Source organism: Myotis daubentonii, chromosome 3, assembly GCF_963259705.1.
Source record: "Myotis daubentonii chromosome 3, mMyoDau2.1, whole genome shotgun sequence".
Taxonomy (NCBI): domain Eukaryota; kingdom Metazoa; phylum Chordata; class Mammalia; order Chiroptera; family Vespertilionidae; genus Myotis; species Myotis daubentonii.
In genome coordinates, this window is record NC_081842.1 from 163,059,374 (window position 1) to 163,080,812 (window position 21,439).

At 47.7% G+C, this 21,439-nt stretch overlaps 1 protein-coding gene across 2 annotated transcripts in view; it reads right to left on the bottom strand.

The window, feature by feature from the left end:
* Nucleotides 1-678: 678 nt before the first annotated feature.
* Nucleotides 679-21,439, bottom strand: part of AK5 (adenylate kinase 5) — a 198,933-nt gene continuing 178,172 nt past the window's right edge. For both annotated transcript variants that reach the window (XM_059689152.1, XM_059689151.1), the window contains exons 11-14: nucleotides 18,742-18,905; nucleotides 16,839-16,955; nucleotides 11,770-11,958; nucleotides 679-2,121 (exon numbers count right to left, since the gene is read on the bottom strand). In XM_059689152.1, the coding sequence (XP_059545135.1) occupies nucleotides 2,053-2,121; nucleotides 11,770-11,958; nucleotides 16,839-16,955; nucleotides 18,742-18,905 (539 nt within the window). In that variant the 3' untranslated portion in view covers nucleotides 679-2,052. The remainder of the gene's footprint in view (nucleotides 2,122-11,769; nucleotides 11,959-16,838; nucleotides 16,956-18,741; nucleotides 18,906-21,439) is intronic.

Consider the following 21,439-nt stretch of genomic DNA (forward strand, 5'->3'; position numbering starts at 1 on the left):
TCAGGGGCAAAGCCATGTGCCCTGCTGACTTGCAGTCCGCTGCCCTGTTGCCTCCCTCCCTCTCCCCTCCCCAGGCTGCCAGAGCTGTGGTGGGCGTGGACTGCGTTTGCCAACACCGTGGTATGTGTTTAAAGAATGTTCCTCCCTACAAAGAGTCATTTTGTGTGTTCTGGCACAACTGATCATTTTCACCCTGTGACTGTCTTTTTCTAATTTGCTCAAATGCTCCGTGTGCTCCCCTATCGTGTGTGTGACAACTTGGGGTAGTAATAAAGTATTTGACAACTGTGTGCGTATAAGGAACAGGCCCCTCTTTGTGTTAATAGAGGCATAATTGTAACCAAAGAAACTGGATTTCTTCTTTAGCAAACACTGACATTTCTGTTTAAGAATGACTGCTAGAGCAAAAGGAAATAACGAAAATTACCATGTATCGTGAATATATTGAGAGTTCTTTCTGTAATTGCTCAAAGCTGATCTATGGCCAAAATTAAAATCATATGAGCATATCATACATCTCAGCTCTTACTGTGTTTGCTGCTAATTCTGTTGAATAAGGCTTCAAATGCTTTCCAGAATGACGCGAGTTGCAAATAAATAGAAAAAAAGTGTTATCCTGTGTTCCATTTACTTTATTTGTACATATCCATTTCAAAAAAAAAAAAAAAAAAAGACTTTAAAAATACAGCTTTGCCCCAGAAATGGATTCTTGTCGGGACAACCATCGAAGAGGAAAAACAATCATGCAAATTGAAACCAGGGTCTTTTGGTCGTGACTGAGTTGCAGCGGTTCTCAACCTGTGGGTCGTGAACAATGAAAATACATCCTGCATATCAGATATTTACATTAAGATTCATAACAGTAGCAAAATTGCAGTTATGAAGTAGCAACGGAAATAATTTTATGGTTGGGGGTCACTACAACATGTATTAAAGGGTCGCGGCATTAGGAAGGTTGAGAACCACTGGGAGAGGAAGGTGCATTTATTCCAGTAGACTGCATGAGAAGCTCTGATTCTGGCAACGATAACACAACAGAGAACCCAAACTTCACTGGTTTGATGCGAGGAAACAATTTTACATTTGGGTATGATAAGGTTTGCAAACCCCTCAAAAAGGCCATTATGAAACAAATATAGCATCGAGATCTGTTAAACGTTGTGTGCTGACATGCCCCTCCCACCCACATAAGTTTTATTACTGTTACTGTAATTCTTTCTTGTTTGGCAACAGTATTAAGTAAATAGGTGATCATTTAAAATCAAAACTCTAAGTTGACATTAGTCCAGTGGATGCAATAATAAACCACCTCACGCTTTTTAATTACGTTTAGTCATTGGTATTAATGTATAATTGCCAAAATGCACCACCAGGTATAGGAGAGGCCTTAGTGCTCTTAGCCACTATGACAGTATTCCAAGTAGCCAGTTTCATAAAAATGAGTAGAGACATGTTGGTGACTAGTCTGGGTTTCGCTGTCTTGGAAAAATTGTACGGTTTCACATTTTTTAATGTTTTTCAAATTGAATCAGATTTCTAATAATTGGCATGTCAACCTAATCTCTCTGGCTCTGAGCTACAGTTACCAGAGGAAGATGCCCCAGCTTGCAAGCCCCCCCTTACCCCCCTCAAATTCAGGGAATTCATCAGGCAACTTGGGGAGAGGAAGATACAGTGGGGAATTTAGGGATGCTAACTCCCTATTTGGTGAGAGGAGAACCAAATGATCAGACCCTAACACGTCCTGAGGGCACAACTGACAGACTGGCACTGCACTGCTGTCCATTAACTCCGCTCTGAGGTGCAGCCTGTATGATAGGAAGGCGTGCGTGCTGTGAGTGGACAGCTGTCTGAATCACGAAGAGGCTGGGTGATAGCAAATACACCATGCATGGTTTCCAGACGCCTCCGATGGGCCAAGCTGGGGAGCAAACAGCAATGTCGGGATTGGAAGGGGACACAAGGTTTAACCTGAAACGTAATTAAGGTATAGATAGACCTTTTCATATATTTCTCTGTCTTCACTCTCTTTAACATACATGCATTTTGTCTTCAGAAAATAGAGTCAATAGCTGTGCAGAGTTGAAGAAAAACTTCCTCTGGTGTCCCCTCCGCATTTATCTATATTTAAAAGGAAAAAAGAGAAAGTTAGTCTTAAGGAATATTTGTAAGTAGGACCATTTTATGATAAAGTTTTGCCTGCTTATAACTTGCTGTGCGAAATTTTAAAACATAAGACACCAAAAGACAAAAAAGTGAGCAGTTGAGCCCTGGCTGGGTAGCTCAGTTGGTTAGAGTGTCCTTCCCATACATCAAGGTTATGGGTTTGATCCCTGGTCAGGGCACATAAGAATCAATCAATGAATGTGTAAACAAGTGGAACAACAAATCAATGTCTCTGTCTCAAATCAATAAAATAAAAGCGAGTAATTAAAAAACTAGGTGCCTAAATTAAAACAGCAATGTGATACCCCTCCACACCTATTAAAACAGCCAAAATACAAAGAACTGAGTCCCAAATGCTGGTGAGGATATGGAGCAACAGGAGCAACCATTCTTTGCTGACGGGTGCGCAAAATGATAGCCACTTAAGAAGGCAGTTGGGCACGTTCTTACAAAATTAAACTCTTACTCTGATCCAGGAATTGCACTCCTTGGCATTTACCCAAAGGAGCTGGAAACACGCCCACACAACCTGTGTATGGATGTTTATAAGAGCTTTCTTCATAATTGCCAAAGCTTGGATGAAACCAAGAGGCCCTGCATTAGTTGGACAAGCATCCAGACAAGAGAATATTATTTAGTGCTCAAAAGAAATGAGATTATTAAGCCATGGAAAGACGGAGGAAACTTAAATGCTGGCTCAAAGAAGCCAATCTGCAAAGGCTACACACTAAATGACATTCTGGGTAAAGGAAAGCCATGGAGACAGTAAAAAGATCAGGTGTGTGTATGTGGGGGGTGGGGGGGGGGAGGGGGGGGAGTGGGGGGTGGTGGAAAGAATGGGTTTAACAGGATTTTTATAGTAGTAAAACCTCTCGCAATGGTGGACACCTGTCATACCTTTGTCAAGACCCACAGAAGCTGGACTTTCTGTGATTATGATAGGTTGATGTTCAAACAAATGTACAACTCTTATGGGAGATGTTGATATGGGAGAGGTTGTGCCTGTTTGGAGACGGGTATATGAAAACTCGATGCTCAGTTTGGCTGTGAACCTAAAACTGCTCTAAAAAATAAAGTCTATTTAAAACAACAGCAACAAAAACTAGGTTCCCTGTTGAGGTTAGGTATTATGAAGGGTCATGGAAAGACTTTGCAGTTAGTTAAAGCGAGACTTGTGCGTGTCCTGGAGCAGGGTGGGTAGGAATAGGGCAGAGGTGAGGGCCCTGCAGCAAAATGATGGGGAGGGCTGTAAGCCCAAAGCTGGGACCTACAGCAGGGAGTCGGGAGGGAGCTGATTTCCTGGGCAGGAAGGCACACTACCCCTTCCTCTCTCTCAAAAGTTCCTAACATGCCAAACACGGAGATTTGTCCCATCACATATGTAGCATCCATAGAAAGTAGAGGCTTGGGTATCCATGTAAGACTCATGGGAAGGGAGGAGGGGGTAGCAAGCTTGCTTAATGCAACTTTTTGGGGCTTCATCTCCAGAGGTTCCCATTTGGCAGGTGTGGGCTGGGTCTTCTAAATGGCACATTTAACAAATTCTGTAGATGATACTGATGTGGGTCATCTTGGACCACACTTTGAGAAACGATGATTTTTTAAAACTCTGGTCTATCTTGTTTGGGCAAACTAGTTTCTATTTCACAACACTAGGGACTTCACTGATTCCAGTGGTAGCATGAGTTCTCAAAACAAAACATTGGGCTATCCCTGAAAATAGATACAACAAATGTTTATAGAATCACTGTTTATAACAGCCCCAGACTGGAAAAATTGCAAAAGTCCATTGGCAGTGGATGGATACACGTGTCGCGGCATAAACTCCTGCTTTAACTCAGGCAGCAGGAGGGAGAGGAGGCAGCCCGAGGAATGGAAAGGAGGCAGTCACAGACCTGGTGCCTGGATACGGTGGGGACTGACGGAGAAAGACTCAGAGGGACACCCGAGTTTCTGGCTTGAGCACCAGGTGGTTCCGCTAAACGAGAGGCATACAGGAGAAGCAGCAAGTGCCAGTTGAGTTTTAGACAAGTGAAGGTGCCCGCGGAAACCAGGTAGCGAGGTCCTAAATACATTTGATGTGAAGTCTTAGCTCTATTTGTAAAAGAAAATGTTCCATCTCTATAAAGTTAAAAAAAAGTGTATGGCATAGTCATATAGTGCAATACTACAGAAATGAGAAAACATGTAAAAACAGCTACATGTGAAAACATGGATTAAATCAGGCAAAGTTACAGGAAAGAAGCAAGTCTCCAAAGCATAGGCATACTGTGTGATTCAATTTGCGTTACGTTAAAAACAAGCAAAGCTAGGTTACATTGGCGAGTGATCTAGACATAGGTGGTAAAATAATCAAGAGCAAGGACATGGTTATCAGAAAGGTCAGGCTTGTGATGACTTTTTGGGAAGAGGACGGAGATGTGATCAGGAGGCATGAGGGGACCTCCCGGGACTCTATCTCATGACCTCGGTGGTGACTACAGGTGTCCATTTATTATTCTTCAAACAGTACATAGTACTTGTATGCATTCCTGTAACTATGATCTTTCTCACAATAAGGAAAAAATTAAAATTGAAGCTTAAAAATATTTGCGTCTCCCTGTCCCCCATACATACGTCATTCTCCATCCTTATGGGAAAATCAAAGATCCGTCAGCAACTTGTTTGTCTCCCTGGCAAGTGGCTCTGCATCTGGGGCAGGGACTTAGCCGTTGCCACGTGTTCCCCTCTCAGCACCTTGCCTAGTGCTTGACCTCACTTTCCCTTGCCTTTCAACCCACAAACCTTTCCTGGGTGCGGACAATGGATCCTGTGCTGGAGGTCAGCGAGTTGAGTCAGACCCTACAGTCCTGCTCTCCAGGAGCTCACAGCTCCAGGGCAGCGACAAAGCGGGAACAGGGATTGACAACAGGATGACTACAGGCCAGGAGCTGCAGATACACAAGCACCTGACACCACGTCCGCCCTCACCGCTGCCCTTGTTTGCCAGCCGCTTTCTTCCCTCCCTCCCTCTTGGAGCCCCTTTTCTGACCCACAGTCTGGACTTGATGTAAGGATTTGGGATTCTCTCCTATAAACACCAAGCAAGTTGGTTTCAGACACAGGGCTAATAGCACAAGCCCCTGAAGGGTGCACCTTGTTATTTCCTGAGGGCTGCGAGGCGGAGGCTTTGAGCGGACCATTTCCTCCTATTTCCATCCAAAACCCAAGCACTCCTTCGGCGTTGTGGCTTCCTTAGGGGAGTTGTTTATTTAATTAAAGAAAGGAAGCTTTGCCCTGACCGGTTTGGCTCAGTGGATGGAGCGTCGGCCTGCAGACTGAAGGGTCCCAGGTTCGATTCCGGTCAAGGGCACGTACCTTGGTTGCGGGCACATCCCCAGTAGGCGGTGTGCAGGAGTTTCTCTCTCATCGATGTTTCTAACTCTCTATCCCTCTCCCTTCCTCTCTGTAAAAATCAATAAAACATATTTTTTAAAAAAAGAAAAGAAGCTTCTCCTGGCCACTCAGCCAGTCGCGCGCTGTGGTGCGGGCCTCTGTGGAGCCCAAAGCGCGAGGAGGCTGAAAGACAAAATCAAATAATTGGGCTCTGGGACCCTCAGTCCCAGGAAGCACAGTGCCGAGACTATAATTCTAGAGGCAGTGAGGCCACTTAAACTATCGGAAGGGTGTGTGGGGGGCGGGCGGGGCGGGGGGGGGGGGCGGGAGGGGGGAAAGGTAGGTCTGAAATGGATTTTTATGAAGTAAAAGCTCAGCTGAACCGGGTAGGACCAAGGCCTTCTGTCTCCACTCCAGATTCCTCCCCCGGTTCGCCGCAGGTTACCTGGACAGTCCCTGAGTCTCAATGTGGATTCTCCCTGCTCATCTAATCCCCACAGGGAGAGTATTTGAGAACATCATCTGGCTTTTCTATTTTCATATATAACTGTGACTCTGAGGAAATGGGAGAAACCAACTTACTGAGTGCTTTCTAAGCTCCAGGAACTGTTCTCATTGCTTACAACATTAGCTCATTTGAAACAGCCAGCTCGGTGCCACCGTGGAACACCCTGAAGCACAGCGCACGGTAAGCATGCTGCGGAATTGGCGTATGGATTGTTCGGTGTGAAGGGGGCTTAAAACTTGAAAACAAGGCGCTTTTCAACAGACAGTCAGGTTTTGCCCCAGGATCGGTGCTTATGGTGTTCCTTTACAGCAACCCTCTGTCCCCAGGGACGGGAAAAGTCAGTCTCTTCCTGTCCTTGCCCCCAAAGCTCTCCCGTTCTGAATCAGCAACGGCAGAAGGTCTGAGGTTTTCATGTATTGAACGGAAAACTAGGTAAGTGGCTTTGCTTCTGACTTTTGTCTGAGAGTGGATATAAAACCCTGCCGTCAGTGATGTCCTGATCGGTCTGCAAAAAGATATTTTTAAAAACAGCTAAAAGCAAATGAGCAGGAAATAGGATTACATTTCTGAGCTTCACTCGATTTCCGAGGAGGAGCAGTCGGGAGGCCAGGCTGAGTCAGAAAGCAGTCACACCGCTTTGGGAGTTGCATGTTCTGTCTCTCTTCCTCTTTAGTTCCATGAATTTGAAACCAAAGAACAGGTGGCTGGTTCACACACGGCCCAGATCTGGTGTTTTTCCTGAATCTCCCCCCACTGTTCAAAACGCTGCTTGAGTTTTAGTTTTGCTTTTCACGTGCTGGCGGGCGCCGTGGGGCCTGTGGAGCAAGCTGAGCTGTCACAGAGTGTTTACCGTGGTCGGGGCGCCTCCCTCTTCCTCTCCTCATCTTGTCCCCGTTAAAGCAGAGCCTCCCGCCACAGGGACCCTCACTGTTCGGCACCTGGGCACCAACAGCGGCCAATCCGAAGCTGCATGTTTTTAAAAGTTAGGGTTACGTGAAGCCTGCTCCTGGGCCCTCACCATTTCCCATACCCGGCCAGTCTACTATTCCAACCATAAATTTTATGAAATTCAAATACAATCCTAGTATTTCTGGTGAAAAATTAGCATCTTAATTGAGATCTATTTAAGTACCAAATTTTGAAGACATATAAAAAATGTAAAAATATTTCAATGATTTTTATATTGATAACATGTTGAAAAGATAATACTTAGAATATATTCGGTTAAGTAAAATGCACTGTGAAATTACTTTCATTTGTTTCTTTTTTACTTTTTTTTTTTTTTTTTTTTGCTGTTGCTTATGTGACCACTAAAAATTTGTAAATACCTATGTGGCCCACATTACATTCTATGCTGCTTCGGAAAATTCACTGCATGGAAGAGGAGTGAATGAATGGGTGGGTGGATGGATGGATTCAAGGCCCTTCCCGGTCTTGCCTCTACCATGCCTTTTGGCCTGTCTGCCCCACGTTAGTCCATCTGCTGGCACCCCATCTCGTGCTCCCATTATTGGGCTCTTTTCCGTGGCAGTCAGCGCCTTCGTCCCACTGCATCTGTTACGAACTCGCACTCATCCTTTAGGACCCAGCTCAAACAAACAAATTACTACATTTGCCACCTTACTGTGGGTGCAGTGCCCTGGGCCCCTCTTCCTCCTTGAATTCCCCACTGTAAGCACCAGGTCTCGGATGTTAGCGATGCCCCATACCTGTAGGAATATGCCAGGGACCTTGGGTGGAGCAGCACCAATTCTCTGCTGGCAGGATCCCTGGCAGCAGCTCCTGGAGAAGCCCGGTAAAGGGATGGCCCTGACGTGGCACGACCCGCCATGTGAGGGAAGCACCCGCAGAGGGAGAAAATCAGGAGTGTGCACAGGAGAGGACAAAGGCCTGGCGTCCTCTTCTGCCTGCTGCTCTGGGAGGGTCCAGACAAGCCCTGAGCACAACTGATTTCCCCGGGACCACAGGGGTGCAGAGACTGCTGCATGGAATCCAAAGCTCTTTGCGGGGATCTAGTGAAGGCTTGGCAGTCAGGAAGGGAGGGGTGGAGAGGAGCGCATCGAGCAGAATCACAAAGGAGTTTCATTAAGTCTCTCAGAGCAGATGGGAGATTTATGCATTTGCTCTACCCAGGGGTCCTTTGGCCAGTTGTTGTGCTTTTCACCCTGACATGCTACATCTCAATTATTTTTTCCAAGAATAAATTCGTTCACTCCGGGGGATGGAGAAGACAGCTTCCTGTATGGGTTAAATCTAGTGAACGGGCGGGCGTGTGACTATCCTGTTATTATCCTGCGACTATCCTGCCAGTTGAGCTGAGAGAGTTCCTACAGGGACCCTGAGGCAGTGTCTAGACCAGGGGTGGGCAAACTTTTTGACTTGAGGGCCACAATGGGTTCTTAAACTGGACCAAAAGCATGGATGGAGTGTTTGTGTGAACTAATATAAATTCAAAGTAAACATCATTACATAAAAGGGTACGGTCTTTTTTTTTTTTTTTTAGTTTTATTCATTTCAAACGGGCCTGATTCGGCCTGCGGGCTGTAGTTTGCCCACGGCTGGTCTAGACCGGCAGGGACGCAGGCCCCAGTGATTACTGCTGTCGGCCCTGAGGGCAGGGAGCGGGCGTGGAATGGAGAGAAGTCTGTCCTGACTGCAGAGGCACAGCAAAGCTGGCTTTAGGAGAGAGGGGGAGACGGCTGGAAACTCCGGGACCCACTCGTATCACATGCACCTCCATCCCTGGGTTTGTGTTGAAATAAGTTCTAACCTGACTGTATGCTGATGGGCTAATAAGGACTTAAAGGATGAGGCATCGGCTGCATAAATTCCGCTTTGCTTTTTTTACTACCTCTGTTTGCAATTTCATTGCACTGTGTTTTGGCTTGCTTGTGGTCAACGGGGTGTCAGCTGATAAATTCATAACTGGGCACACGGAGGCCTGAGGGAGGTGCTGGGGGGGCTCTCTCTGGGCTGGCCACATGGGGCTCTCCTTCCTCCCTATGTCTCCCTGAACCACTGCTTTGTCCCACTTGTACCTGGAACGGCATTGCCCAGCCTCGCCTAGATTTCAGAAAACTCCTTCAATGATCCCAGTGCCCACAGGGATGGTGAACCGCACTGTTTGGGGCTCAGTAAACCAATGGGACAGGGAGGAAGTGCTAACAATCCAAAGGGCGCCACGGGAACAAGACACAAACTGTTGCTTAGAATCCAGGGCAAGTTGAAGCTGTTGCAAGAAGACTGGACAGGAGCCCAGAGGCCAGAAAGCAGAAGGGACAGAGGCGCTCCCCTTCTCCGCCGGAAGACAAGTCTGAGCCTCCCCCTGCTTCCCCTGCCCCCTCTGTAGCTGGAGCTGCTGGCGAACCCCACAGCCACCTGCACACAGTCCCCACCTCCCTGGGCCCACACTCCGCCCTCCCTGTCTCTAAGCGAGCTGGGGGAGGAAGCTTTAAAAAAGAATCTCTGCAGCTGCATTGGTGGAGGACAGCCGGGGCAGAGACAGGGCTACCGAGCAGCCTCCCCCAGAGGGCCTCTGCGGTCCTGAGGGCCGGAGCCCCACTGCTCTGGAGTCAGGGCAGGAGCGGCTCTAAGGACTGTATTTGCGAAGCGGGTCATATGTGTTACCTCAGCACAGACCCAGCTGCAAGCATCTCCAAAATGCTGGGAAAGCTGCAGAGATGAACCACACGGAACGGGAAACTTCCTTTCTCTCCGCCTTAGATGTTTCTAAGGATCCCAGAGGCCCTAGCTGAGAACTCGGTTAGCCGCGCACACACGAGCCCGGCATTGGTGAGTGTGTAGAATTTAGGTTGGAATAATGCAAAAGAGCACACGGATATTCTGACCCTGGAGGTGGCTGAACTCTGAGTTCTTTAGGGATTTTCTCATCTATCTAAATTTTCAAAATGGGAGAAACTCCCTTGTGTCTGAATAATTTCTGTGTGTGTTCCAGGCTCACCAAGTGCGGAGATCACTAATCTTGACCAGGCCTTTGCAACCCTGAATTCTTAAGCCCCTGCTCTTCCATAATGCACTTTGGGTTTGCTTGTTTTTAAAGACCCAAATCTTCGTTTTAGATGGCAGCCAGAGGTTGCACCAAGCACAGCAAAGAGGTTTCAATGTGAACACCAGATCCTATTGGTGGTAGCTGCCTGGAGAGCTTGCTGAGAACCATTCTGAGGCCACACCTTGGCATTGCAGGGAAGAGTGCGACGAGGGATTAGCAATGTCTGCCACAGACACCGAAGCTGGGCATTGTGACTCTCATGCCACATGCTCCACATCGCTGAGTTACAGCAAGGAACACCTTTCAGACCTCTATACCCAGGGCTAAGTCCTTAGATGCTGGAGAATGGACCACTAATTGGTTTAGAAAATGAGAATTCAGTATCAAACATCCCCAAGGAATCGATAATGCAGCTGCTTCGGAGACAGGCTTGTTCTGTGCGAGTTGACGTCTCCCTCCGACTTACTGTGAATAGCAGAAAGTGCATGTTCACGCCCCTCTTCTGCCCTGGGGCCTCAGGATGTTGTTCCTGGAATACTGCTCCAGCCTCCCAGTGGTCTCCTAGCCTTACCTTCTTGGGATCTGTTTCTACAAGGCGATGGAGTGAGCTTTCTAAAAGAAAACCCTGACTATGTCCGTTCCCTTCAGTACTCCTATCACCCACAGGACAGTGAGTCACTCCTACATAAGGTTCATCTGGATCTGGTCCTTGCTTGCCTGCCCAGCCCCCTCTCTTGTTCCTCTTTTCCTTGGCACTTTACATCACAGCCCAGCTGAGTTCCTGTCTCTCCTGACTTTTTTCACTGGGGGATCCTTCCATGTGGGGTGCCCTGCTCCCCTCACATCTTACCCCACCTTGAGGATCAACTTAGTTGACCTTCCTCAATGCCTTTCTTTTCCCCTTAGAATGGGTTAAAGGGGCCTTAGAAATCCCTCAGTTCTTACTTTGACCCCGTACTGTGGTCACAGGTTTGTCGACATCCCCTACTAACACTCAGCTCTAGAGGCAAGAACCACGCCTTATTACCTGTATCCAAACCACTAGGGCAATGGATGCCCATGGGAGGTGCTTGATGCCTGTTTATGTTTGTGAAATGAGTGAATGATGGGGGTGGTGTAGTTTCCCCAAGTTCATGAAATTAATGGTGACTTAGCATGGCTTATTGTTCATTAAGTGACACGGCTCATTTCCCCACAGTATCTTCACTGTTTCACCTAATTACCTGCTCTTCTGGCCCCATGTGATGCTTCCTTCAATAACAGTTATTGCAAAAAATTGAGGCAAAGGAGACAAGTGCTGATTATGAACTGTAAAAATCCAGAAATTCAAAGTCGTTGGATCGTAGATCTAGAAGAGACCTTTTTCCTGTTTAGCCAAGGTCTAGAAGGCAGAATTTATGCCTCATCCATGCCTCCCTCCCTCCCTCCCTTCATTCCCCTTCCCCTCTCTCTGTTTTCAGCAATAGGCACCTATGAAAATTGCATGGCCAGATTTCATGGTCCCTGCAATGACAAATACTTAATTTTGATTGACACAAAAGTGAAGAGAGTAAGGGACCCATATTTGGGTCCAACTTGTGCAACTGTATGCAGCTCCAATTCCCAGATCCCTGAACCAAAAATGTCCTGTGTTTTTTCTCTCTTCTCTTAAAAAAAAAAAAAAAAAAGCGGGGAACTGGCTCATTTGGAGGGGGAAAGGGACACGCTTCACCTTCTGTAGCCGCGTCTTCCTCTCATAGTAGGCGATCACAGGGATGGACGCGCGGTGGTAGGCTTCCAGGCGCTTGGCCACGGCGGCGGCGCTGCTCGCGCCTGGGCTGCTCTGGCTCCGCTGGCGGAGGCGGTTGGTCATGGTGTCTGCGGAGCAGTCCATGCAGATCACCAGGTGCGGGTCTCCAATCTGGGGGGGCGGGGGGGAGAGGGGGAGGGGACAGCACAGTCAGAAATTCCATTCTGTGATGTTCTGAAAGGCCTGGGACCCCTAGTTCGTCCCTCTCTTGGCCTGCGGGTTCCTTTCATGGGCCTAGAACTACAAGGTGGATGTCTCGGCTCCTCATTTCCAGGCCTGTGCTTTCTTCAGGATGCCTCGGGGCTGCCTCTCGCCCTCAGCCTTGGTCACCCGGGGCGGTCGCCTCCTGCCCTCCACACCAAGGGGAGGGGCGTGTGTGTTCCCTGACCTTCCTATGTCACCCTCTACCAGCAGTGTCGTGTGACCGTGTCTGCATCCGTGGGAGTGAGTACAGCGTGGTGGTGGCGCACGCACGGCTGGAGTCAGGCTGCTGGGGGTCCCACCCTGCTGTGGTGACGTGTCTCCGAGATGGTCTTCATTCCTTGCCCCGGGTGCTGTAAGCTCTTTCCCCACTGAGACAGCCAGCCCACACCTGCTTGAGCCTCAGCCGACCTGTAACTGATCGACCAACGGCATGCAGTGGAAATGATGGGGTATGCTTTTTTAGAAGCAAGATCGTAAGAAATTTTGCATCCAAGATGGCCAGCCATTCTGCCTGCTAAGCTGTGAGGCGGCCCAAGCCAGGCACGCAGACAGCGGCCACGAGGACAGCCGCCCTTCAGCCCTTGCTGCTTTAGACACCCCAGCCTTGGCTCCGGAGCTGAAACTCAGCCTTCGCCACTATCGGATTGTATACATTCGGCTGAATAAAGGACCCCAAGCGACAACCAGCCAGCCAAGCCCATCAAACCCCAGAGCCCCGTTAGGGAAATGAACCAATTATTTTAAGCTGCCTGACTTCATCACCAACTGAAAGTGTCACTCAGCTTCTCTGCACCCCAAATTTTCTCTTTTGTACAATGAGGGTGATCACAGGATTGCTGTGTGGATTAAATGGAATTAAATGAGGCGATGTAAGTATGTTGCTTGGCACACAGCACTCCGTAAGTATTAGCTACTATGCTTATTTCCCCTAGTAGGCTAAAATCTCTTTGTGTGCAGGGGTAGGCGTGCTCAGCTCCTGGTCCCAGGTCACATACACTAGCAGGTGATTGAGAAACGTCTTAATGAATGAATAACGATGATATGACCGGTAGCAGGGACCTCCCAGCTCCCCATGCTTCTCTTGACTTTTCTTTTGCCCCTGACATCTCTGTGTTTGTGTTGCCTCTTACTACCAACCCCAATCCTGCATCAAAAGACACTGTTGCTCCCTCCTGATCTTGCAGTGATCAGGCTGCAAGAATACACAAAGGCTTGCCACCCCACTGTAGAAAGTGCCTGGGAGGGATGGTAACAAAGTCAGGCTGGGGAGAACTTCGAGGTAACACACAGAATGGGAAGTTGCCAGTAAGTGCCGATCAAACATTTATCTCCCCCATCTGAGGGATCCACTCTAAGGAACAGAGTGGAAAATCTCTCCCAAGTCTAGAAGAGTGAAACAAACCTCTGGAATATGTCGTTCAACTTTTCTGCTGTGTTAACTGGGAAATGAAAATGAGTATTTGAGCAGCAAGAAAGGCCGGGTGAAGGTTTCGGAGAAAATGACCCTTGTCCACCAGCAGAGGGCGAGCTTGGGAGGCAGCCCAAGGTTCCGTTAAAGGGTTGGGCTACCTGGAGCAATTTCTGGCTGGGGCTGCATGGAGAAGACCAGGCGGTTTTCCCAATTGTGGCGGTTTTCAGGCCACTCGTGGGGACAGAACAGGTGATGCAGGGACTCACGCAGATACAAGCAGAGATCATGTGTGTCTGAGCAGGAGCTGGCAGGAAATGACTCTCGGGACCAAAATAAGCGCAGAAGGCGGAGGTAGATTTGTTTTGTTTTCTTTCTTGAAAAGTTTAATTAATGTTATTTTTTCCTATCACCATTTACCCCCCTATACACTCTTCCACCCCCCCCACCCCCAAACCCCCCAAGGTAGATTTGTTTTCCACACGGATTCTCAAATTGCGGCCCTTAGACCAGCAATACATTTGAACAGTAAAATACTTTGAACAGTAAAAGCCCCTGATGGTCACTTTGGTTTAGAATCAGCTAGAGGCCCCACCCATGCATTTAGCCTAGGCCACGTGCTCCAGCATACCTACCAGTCTCTGCACTCTGGGGAGGGGGGAGTTGAAGGGGAAGGGCTCCTGGCTAACAATAAAGTGGAATGCCAACTTCCCATGGCTCTCTCTCTGAGGTATATGATATCCCCTTGGGCAACCTCACCAGAGGAGGGGTATCTGGGTGGGTTCAGCATTCCTGAACACACAACCCTAATAATAATACCACCCCATTGCCACCATTACCCCATTACCCAGCTCAGAGTTCTCGGAAGACCCAGGAGTCAGATGAATAGAACAGAAAATCTCTAGTGGAAAATCCCAAGGGGTCCTCAAGGCTCCCCAAATTCCAAACAACTACCACATATCTACAGGAACATCCCATGGTCAGACTCAACCTTTTTCTTTCTTTCTTTTTTTCCCCCCCTAAAAGCTCATTCTGAAGGTTAGAGCATATTTATACACAGAATCGCTGATTCTGGTGATGAAAAATGTTCTGAGAGAGTTAAGGGTATCGGCTGAGGGGCAGTCATATCATCATTCTCACATCCAGGCAAATGATCTGCATACTCAGGCTCAGGGCAGAATTTCAGCTCAGCGGCTCCTGGGAGGGAAAAGCCAAGCGCAGGTGCATGCATTTTGCTCGTGATAATGTGTATTTAGTTTGGCTGTTGTTGAGCAAAATGTTGGCTTAATACAGGAAAGCTTTTCAATTCCACACTAGGGAGCCAGGCGAAGCACACCCCTCCTCAACATGAGGAGAATCTCTAAAGTGGGGATGATAATGCCTTCTGAATAGGATCGTAAAGACTCATAAAGTGCCATACGTAAAGCATCTAGTTCAGTTCCCAGGACATTTTAAGTGCTCACAAAATAACAGCTATTACTCTGTTAGTTATGTATTCTATATGATTTTAACTATATGAAAACATAACAAATACTGGAAGAACATATGTCAAAGAATAGGTGTTATCTCTGGGTGATTGGTTACCCTTTGTTTTACACTTTTCTGTATTGCCTCACATCTATATAATTTTTATTTCCACAGTCACAAAACCACAAATAATTTTGAAAATAAAACTGTAACCACATATGCAGCCTTATAAATGTGTAAGGCACTTCTCAAGAATTCCACCCAATCCTCCCAACAAGCAACGAGGTGTCTCTTTTCAATCTACATTTTATAGAAGAGAAATTGAGCTCTTGCCAGTGAGTTAGAAAGCCAGGCTCTGAATACAGTGAACCCCAAAGTCACTGTAACCAGGGGTTCTTGACTGGGGTGGGAGATGGGGATGATGGTTAGAAACCCCAGCTTCTCCTTCATATTCTCTCTCTCTCTCTCTCTCTCTCTCTCTCTCTCTCTCACACACACACACACACACACACACACACATGGAAGGCACTGATCAATTCAATGGAGAGAAAACCAGCCTTGGGAATGGAAGATAAGAAAGTAGTAGAGAGATCACATACAGACATAGCCCTGAGCTGTGGTCACAGCTGTAGCTTGCGTTTGGCCTTAAGTGATGTCATGTGCAGTAGCCAAGCAAATCCTCAAAGGATCTTACACCTCAGAGAACTCGGTCAGTGACAGGTATGTGAAAGTGCAGCCTAACTAACGAACTGAGCTGGATTTCTTTTCGGCAACAGATGGTCCCATGCATCAAGCATATCCATCTCTGATACGGAAAGGCTGGTGAGTGGCTAAAACCAATCACAGGCCTGGAGGAGCTGCACGCTTGATGGGTGTACAGGAAATGTTCACTAGGCTCTCAACCAGGCTGATGGCTCTGAATCTCTGGAGAAAAGCAGATGTCAGTGCTTGTCTTTGCCAAATTTCAAATTAATTACCTGCCTGTAATTTGGAGGGGCTGCACGAATGCTGGGTCCCTGCAGGGCACGAATCAATCAATAACAGCTCATCTGTGTTTGCAGCATCTTTGTTGTTCTGGTCAAGTTTAAAGGTTGTATGTGCTCTTTTGCACACAAGCCCGACTGATATTAGAATCTTCTAAATGTTCTGTGCCCAGGGACAGATCCATCATGCTGGGTCTTTGCAAACTCCTCCCAGCAGAATGTAAAAACGGTTTTGGTAGAAGGTCGTGAGTTCAGTAATGAAACGGCACACCTGTCCATGGCATATTTTGAATCTGCCTGTCCATTCCCCTGCCTTCTTCTAAGGGCATTCCTGCTTTTCCTCTGGTAATTTCCCTTCCCTTTCTCAGTATGTGTGGTGCCCACTCTCCCTCCTCCCTTCTAGTTACTGCCCTGGTCCTCCAGGCCGGATGGGGATAGTCTTGGGAATTCCACCAGCGGCCCTCCCATCTCCCCCTTGGCCGTAGTGAGTGGTTCAGTGATGGGCCTGTGACCTAATAACCCAGGATAAGGAAACACAACCGGGGTGCTTTTGTTGGACCCTTTGGCAGGTAGAAACCCTTTTCTGTGAGGTCACTTAGATGGTGGAAGATAAGCCTGGAACGGGAAGAAAATGAGGCCAGCACCCAGGAAGGACAATCCAAGAGCTGGGAGAAGTCAGGTGATGGATAAACTAATTTGGATATGGAGTGAGCCACTCCTGGACCGGTTAGCTACTTGAGCCGATAACTCCATCACTACCATCCCTTCCCTTTCTTCTTCTTTTTTTGCGACTTTGTGCGAGTTTCTGCCATTTGTAACTGAAAGTTTTGATTCATGGCATTGGGAAGGCAAGAGACTTTGAATTTATCTCCCAACCTCAGTGACATCCCACACGTCTCTCCTGGGATAACCCCCAAAAGGACACTCACCCTGCGCCCGAACTCTTCGCCTTGCTTCACTTCCCGAGGGTAGCCGTCGATCAGGAAGCCCGTGGTGTGGCCGAGGCTGGCCGCCATGGCCTCCCGCAGCAACTCCAGGAGGATGCCCTGCAGCGGAGGGACGGGTCAGGACTGAGCTCCTCCCAGAGCACCGCCGGCATGGCCTCAGGGCTCCTCCGTCAGCCCAGCCCAGAGGGAGGGCGGGTCAGACAGGATTAACAGCGGACAGAAATGTGCTGTTTCTCATCAACTCTAAGCCTCATTCTCTCCCTGACACACATTTTAATGTCTTTGAAACTGGTAGGTATCTTACAATCAGTGCTGGGCATAATTTAATTGTTAGTGTTTTTTTTCCTACTGGTATATTTTTACTGGTTATATTTTACTGGGGTGTCTTAAAATAATGGCATCTTAGATGAGATAAAATATAGTGGCCACATTTCACATGGCAGCACCCCGTAAATTAGGCAGAATGGCAGTTTAAAACTAGGCAAAACATCCTGTTGATTTTTACCAGCAAATGTATTAGATTTGACAGCCAGTAACTTGAGAAGATTTTCAGTAGCTATGAAGTAGCATTTTCTAGCAACAGCACTTTCTCTGTTAGAATCGTAGATAGGACCTGTGCCTATGGCAAGTAACGGAGGAGAGATGTACGGGAGCTTGGGAAGGGATGCAGGAGCAATGCCCCCAGCCTGTTCCCTGGCTCCCCAGCTCCCCCGGCTTTGGGCAGGGTCTCGGAGAATGCAGGCACCACAGGGTGGTCAGAAACTATCCCTAGATAATGGGAAATTAACTCCTTGTGAAGCTGACATACTAGTGAGGAAGACAGATAATAGATGAACAAATAAGTAACAGTCAGCTAGAGAGAACCACTGGGGACAACATTAAAGCAGGGCTAAGAGATACGGGTGGGGAGGGAGGCCTCTTTGATAAATTGCCACATTAAAGCAGGGATCTGGGTGAAGTAAAGGAGCATCTATGTGCATATGTGAAGGAAGAGCACAGGCTGAGGACGTAGCATGTACAAAGGCCCTGAGGCAGGCAGGCACAGCCTGGCCTGTGGGAGGAACGGTGGCTGGTGGGTGTGAGCAAGGCGAGTGGTGGGAACAGAGCCATGGGAAGGACTCTGGATTTTATTTTAACTGTGGCGGGGAGCCACCGGAAGATGCTGGGAAGGGAATAATACAATTTGATAAACACTTTGAAGAAATCATTCTGTTTGCTGTGAAAAGAATAAACTGTAAGGAGGAGTGGCCACAAGGAAGCCAGCTAAGAGGCAATTGCAGCGGTTTGTTGTCTTGCACGAGAGCCATTCTGTCTTCCTGGCAATGCAGCCGGCCAAGGAGGAGCATAAAGCTCCGTGAGCGCAAGCCCAGTTACAGACCCTGGGACTCGGCGTGGGAGGAATTAGTAGTTTTTGACACCCGTGGCATCCAGCTTCTCAGAAATGGATGGCAACTTGAAAAAACACATATAAACAACGATACGTAAGAAAGATACATATTCTTAAACTACACAAGGAAGATACCAAAGTTCAAGACAATGCTATCATACCTCCCACAATAATGGAAAGTTTATTTTCTCTTTCACAGAGGGTTGTATTCCTAGGCTTTGCTGTACCACACTTCATATCTGCTTTAAATATTTCAGTTCTAAAGTGGGACCAGTTTGGGGGAAAAGGTGAGACAGGCTAATATTCAAGGAGCTGGCAGGGCAACAAGACAGAAGGAACCTGGGCCTGGACAACGTGGATCTCCTGCCTGCCTCTGCCGGCTCCGCAGAGAGAACTCGAATACAGCCCTTGTCCTTTTGGGCTCCTCTGTTCCAGCAGCTTAGACTAAAGGCAACACCCCATAATACCCCCCCAGCCGTGGAGGCAGCTGTTGCTTACGGAGGGCACCAGGTCTCCACGTTCCATGGTGTCTCTGATCAATTTGCTTCTTTCAGAGTCCGATGACAGCTCGTGACGCAGGAGCTCACCAGTCGAGAGGTGTGAGAATCCGTATTTTTCCACCAGCTTTGCACACTGCGTGCCTTTGCCAGAGCCCGGGCCACCTGGAAAGAAGTCACGCATCAGACATGCATCCCACGTCTGGTGCCTCAGATTTTTTTAAAAAAGATTTTTTAATTGATATTTCGAGAGAGAAGAAGGGAAAGGAAGAGGGAGAGGAAGAAGAAGGGAGAGAGAGAAACACGGATGTGAGAGTGAAACATTGACTTGGCTGCCTCCTGCACCCCCTGCCCGGGGATTGAACCCGAAACCCGAATTGAATGGGCAACCTTTCTGTGCACAGGAGGACACCCAACCAACCGAGCCACACCGGCCAGGGCTCATTTTTGACTGTATTCATCATGGTGGACAAGCCTCAGTGCTTCATTCACTGAGCATACACTGAGCACTGTGATTTACCGGGAGCTATGGGGGGCGATGTGGACACATGGAGAATGGGCTACAGTCCTTGCCCTCAAAGAGCTTACTGCCCAAGGAGGGCGCAGGCATCGCAGACAAACCACAAGCAGTGAGTGCAGTGGCCGGTGGTCCGGTGGGAGGAGTTCAGGCCGGGCGTCTCAGGGGAGGGGAGAGGGATGCCCTTTGGGTAGAGATGCAAGTCAGACAAGTTTCCTGGGGAACCGATCTGCTTATGTGAAAGCACTGCCACGGTGTCTAATAAAGAGAGATGCTCAACAAATGCTAGCTCTTCATTTAAAAATAAATTGCTCTCCTTTTCAATTGCCAACTTACGGACAACTTATAAGCAGAGTACAGAAAGCTTTCTGAAACATTTGAGCATAAGTTGCCCACCTGATGCCTCACACTATAGGACACTTTGTGTCATTTCTTTTGAAAAAGGAGCCAAGCACAGGCTTCTACATAGCTACATCTTCAGACCCCACTCAAATGTCAGTGGAATTATCTCAATTGTCCCAATAGTGTCTTTGGAAGCCAATGGATCAAGTTCTAAGTCTGGTGTTGCCTTTAGTTGTCATGTCTTTCTGGTGTCCTACAGGATAGAACAGTTCCTTTGTGATTCATCGACATTAAAAAAAAAAAAAAAAAAAAAAAAAATATATATATATATATATATATATATATATATATATATATATATATCAGAGAGGAAAGGAGAGGGAGAGAGAAACATCAATGATGAAAGAGAATCATTGATTGGCTGCCTCCTTCATGCCACCCACCGGGGATTGCCCGCATCCTGGGCATGTGCCCTGCCTGGGAATTGAACGGTGACCTCCTAGTTCATAGGTCTACATTCAACAACGGAGCCACGCTGGCTGGGCTCCTCAGCACTTTAAAAAAAATTAAATTTATTGGGGTGACATTGGTCAACATGAACATATAGGTTTCAGGTGTGGGTTTCTATAAGATCTGTATATCGCACCATGTGCTCACTACCCAAAGTCAAATCTCCTGTCACCATATATCCTTGACACTTTGAAGATTATAAAGTTCCTTTGTAATGTCCCTCGATGTGATTTTCTGCCGTTTTCTAGTTATTGTTATTAATTCTGGGTATCTGCCAGGTTCCTTTGATGAGCATTACACCTTTGACTCGTTCCCTTGCCTCCCCAATGGCAACTAGTTGCTAAGTTAGGATTTTACATCTGAAAGTAATAATAGCTAACCGTGGCCTAGAGCTCACTGTGCCAGTCACTGCTCTAAGCATTTTATGTGCATTGATTTGAATCAGGCACTGTTCTTATGCCCATTTTACAGATGGGGAAGCACATAGGGAAGGTAACTCAACTGCCTCAGGCCAGTAAGTAGCAGGTCTAGGATTGAAGCCTGGCTCTGGCTCTCCAGGGCGTTCTTCCTCTCCTCCCCGCTGTGAGCTCAGGTGCTCAGCCTCACAGCACACCTGCTGGCAGGATGATTTACCTGAAAAGCATGTCACTTCCCAGCTCCATAGAATTGAATGGCTTCCCAGTCCCTGCAGTATAGAATCTGAACTCCGTAGAGGGACGTTCAACCAGCCAGACTCGGGTTGCATTTAACCTCTCCAACCTTTTTCGCCATTTCTTATCCTTGTCCAACACTGTCAAGTCCAACCACATACTGTCCCTTCAATAAGATGCGCTTTTCCAGGCCACTGTGCTTTTGCGCTTCGAGGTCCTCAGCCTGAAGGCATAACTCAGCCCTCTGACCCTCGCCCCTGTTGGAGTGACTGGTTTACATGCGCCCTTGCCCTGGCTTACACTTGGTCTCCAGGTTCCCCACTAGCACAGCACCTTGCACACAGTAGGTGCTCCATTACACTGGATGAATCCAGGTTTTCTAGGTAAAGAGAATATTGAACATTAACATGCAAAGCACGATTGACATTTTCATATGGCCGTGAGGATTTATGACTCATCTCCAGCTTTCCGGGCTTGCCTCTCTTCACATCCAAAGCTTTTGATTGGGATTATTTAGCAACTTCCCTTTTGAGGGACAACATCAGTTGTTGTTTCTCCTCAGTAGAAGGGCCTCTCCTTCCCTCCCCGTGGCCTTGGTGGAAATAAAGGAAAGGCCATGTTTTCTATGGTCTGCTCGTCCACACAGCTGCCTAAGCCAGGTGGGGAGGGTTTAGATCCTC